Raw genomic sequence first — 3,538 nt, 5'->3', positions numbered from 1 at the left:
CTAGATTCTGGGTAAAAACTGTAAAAAGAGACAGTAGGTATTTGTATCAGCCCGACTAGCGACATTTCAAATTATGATGCTCTTTTTCTTTAATTTACGAAGTAAAATTCGGAAAAATTCTACTTCGGACGAAGAAAAATTTGTTCAGCGTGAACGGGACTATTAGACTGTTGTAGGATATGAAAAGAAACAAACCGTTCTTGAGATATACCAACTTTTCCCTAAACCTGTAGTACGTGCTTACAGACCATAGGCTAAAAAACTCTTTTTTGGAATCAGGGGACCCCAAAACGGATATTTCCACCCATTTCCCGATTTTGCAAATTTGGACCGATTGCAATAATCCAAGCCTAGCCTAAGCTCATACCCACCACCCATGAGATTGAACCGAGCCTGTAGAATGAACTTGGGAATTCCAGGATTGCTAGGGTTAACAATACCTTCCAGGTACTCTAGTAATAATTGTACAATGATATTAAGCATGATCCATAAATAACAATAACTGAGAGAGAGAGAAATACAAAAGCGGTAATGGTACTGACAGAGTGAGAGAAAGGGAGATAACATTGGAAGGAGAGAGAGAAGAGAATGAAGAGGAGATAGAAAATGAGAGAGGGGGAAAAGGGAAATAGGATTGGAAGGAGAGAGAGGGATAAAAAAAGTTTTCCCTCATTAAAATAAAAAAGGAAAAAGAACTAACTAGGGTACTGGCATTGAAGAGAACAATCAATAAAATTTGACGGACTGCCCATCTGCCCAAAGCTTCGGTTGCCAAAACGATTTAAAACGCAAATTTAACAAGTTCAACCACGTTTCCATCATAATCACCAGAGAAATCCATTACAAGAGAGAAACTTCATAATTCATATGCGAAATGTTTGCAGAGAATTCACATGCGGCTATTTTGCAATGAAAAATATTTCCCAGTAGATAATGTATCATTTTCAGGAATTTTGTAACAACGCAATCCTGTGCTATTTGAATCTTTAGGAGCATTGTAAAATACCTTTCTTCGAAATTAATCGCATATACGCTTACACAGAGAGGCAACAGCGATAACTGTGTTGAGCATAATTATGTAAATACTAGTCACAAGGCGTTCCCCACTTAATACGTCTCAGTAGCTTTCATGACTTGGGCCAGCCACTCACTATCAGTATCCTGTGCTATTTGAATCTTTAGGAGCATTGTAAAATACCTTTCTTCGAAATTAATCGCATATACGCTTACACAGAGAGGCAACAGCATAATTATGTAAATACTAGTCACAAGTGGCGTTCCTCACTTAATACGTCTCAGTAGCTTTCATGACTTGGGCCAGCCACTCACTATCAGGGAGACCTGACAGGTACAGCTGATCAGGTCCGCCTGTCAGATCTATCTGATATCAGCACACACACTAGTCACTATCAGGTAGACCTGACAGGGACGGCTGTAAAGATTCGCCTGTCAGGTCTACCTGATACCTGATGAGCGCACACACACACACACACACACACACACACACACACACACACACACACACACACACACACACACACACAATTTCTGATAGTGCGTGTCTGACCTTGGACTCGAACCACTGTACAAGTACTACTGTGTTTGGTCATAGCAGTTAATATCTCAGGACTGAACGGGGACGGGAAATGAATTTCAGCAAATGAGATGCCGAAGACCAGTTTTTTTCTCAATTCTTTGAAAATCAGTAGATTAAGATATTCTCCTGGAATCGAGCTTTATTTAATCAATCTTCTTTGATTCAATGATAAATATTGTGAACAACTAGGGACAGGAACAGGAAGGATAACTGTGTGATACGCACTTCGTCATTAGTTCATTACATTCAAACGGGGTTCTAACGAAATTCCTGTGTGTGAAGTCCAGTATTTGCCAGTTCAAGTGTTAGTAGCTCCTATGATGACATGAGCTGGCAGTGGCCCACCTCCTTCTGGACGCAGTTTAAGGTGAGTTTGTAAAACCAAAGCAGACGATGGACAGATTTCAGCACATGAGATGCCGAAGACCAGTTTTTTTCTCAATTCTTTGAAAATCAGTAGATTAAGATATTCTCCTGGAATCGAGTTTTTATTTAATCAATCTTCTTTGAGTCAATGATAAATATTGTGAACAACTAGGGACAGGAACAGGAAGGATAACTGTGTGATACGCACGTCGTTTTTATTTAATCAATCTTCTTTGAGTCAATGATAAATATTGTGAACAACTAGGGACAGGAACAGGAAGGATAACTGTGTGATACGCACTTCGTCATTAGTTCATTACATTCAAACGGGGTTCTAACGAAATTCCTGTGTGTGAAGTCCAGTATTTCCTATCCTGTCTTCCTTCTCTCTTCGATTTCGGGACGATAAGACCATAGCAGTTGCAGTTCCCTCTGTCAAACCTCTTTTTAAAAAAAAAAAAAGAAGTCCAGTATGATTATTACAACCGACTTGGTTATTTATTCATACCTGTTTCTTCGACCTGATTCCAGGTTTTAAGTCAAAGAAATTTCCAAGAGGCCCGGCCTCGCATGCTGTCCACACTGAACTGGGTTCAAACCATCGGGCTCGGTATCATGGCTGGACTCCTCTGGTTTCAACTACCAAGAACTGAAGAGGCTCTCCATGACATTCAAGGATGGATGTTTTTCTCCACCACATTTTGGATGCTGTTTGCCCACTTTGGCGCTTTGGCTTCATGTGAGTATTTAAATCCTTCTTTCAACTTTGAACGAGATTCGTAATGATAAAAAAGGAATAATTCTGGTTGGACATTTTTTCCTAATGCAGTAAGTACTTAATTCAAAATATTTCTATATACAATATCCATGTGCTCCCATAGAGAGAAATCTATTCCATTTGCTAAATTTCTTATTCGGCTTTTTTCGAAGAACGATTTCATAACTCTTTGGGCTCTACGTTTTAGTTCGAATCATTGGCTATTGGCATAGTGCCATCAACAATCCCATAGAGAGAAATCTATTCCATTTGCTAAATTTCTTATTCGGCTTTTTTCGAAGAACGATTTCATAACTCTTTGGGCTCTACGTTTCTTTTAGTTCGAATCATTGGCTATTGGCATAGTGCCATCAACAACAAACAAACAAATTTAGTGAGAAATAACACAAAAACTCGTGTAGTGTAAATATACCGAAGCTGTGAACTATTTTACACACCTTGGCGCACACTTGTATCGCACGTAGACAAAACAATCAGGAAACGGTGAATTACAACCAACACCAAATTCACTGAATAACAGATAGTAAATAACAAAACAGTACTCTATACAGCGCCACGGACAGTTAACAGTAGAAAAGTCTTGGGGTCAAATGTTGTAATAGTCTAAACCAGTGTTCACACTTATGCAACAGAAGTTTGGACCCTCTCCTGCTTAACATGAACCCTGATTTTTCGAGTTGAAAATCTACCTCTTAAATATCTGGTCCCTCCATACACCCATGGAGGAAGACAGGAAGAGGTTTGAAAGTCTTGGGGTCAAATGTTGTAATAGTCTAAACCAGTGTTCACACTTATAC

At 39.2% G+C, this 3,538-nt stretch overlaps 1 protein-coding gene across 1 annotated transcript; it reads left to right on the top strand.

Moving 5' to 3' along the window:
* Positions 1-1,891: 1,891 nt before the first annotated feature.
* Positions 1,892-2,899, top strand: LOC108253849 (ABC transporter G family member 26-like). The gene is made up of 2 exons (XM_017448539.2): positions 1,892-1,964; positions 2,495-2,899. Exons 1-2 carry the CDS (start codon positions 1,923-1,925, stop codon positions 2,744-2,746), a joined length of 294 nt encoding a protein of 97 aa, XP_017304028.1. The 5' UTR covers positions 1,892-1,922; the 3' UTR covers positions 2,747-2,899.
* Positions 2,900-3,538: the final 639 nt, after the last annotated feature.

The sequence above is a fragment of the Diaphorina citri genome, unplaced genomic scaffold (assembly GCF_000475195.1).
Source record: "Diaphorina citri unplaced genomic scaffold, Diaci psyllid genome assembly version 1.1 scaffold3730, whole genome shotgun sequence".
Taxonomy (NCBI): Eukaryota; Metazoa; Arthropoda; class Insecta; order Hemiptera; family Psyllidae; genus Diaphorina; species Diaphorina citri.
This window is presented reverse-complemented; position numbering and strand designations above follow the sequence as displayed.

Excerpts from the sequence above, each read along its gene's own strand:
- LOC108253849 (XM_017448539.2), top strand. The coding sequence starts at position 1,923 with ATGAGCTGGCAGTGGCCCACCTCCTTCTGGACGCAGTTTAAG. Across the intron at positions 1,965-2,494 it reads CCTTCTGGACGCAGTTTAAG|GTTTTAAGTCAAAGAAATTT; the intron begins GTGAGTTTGTAA and ends ACCTGATTCCAG.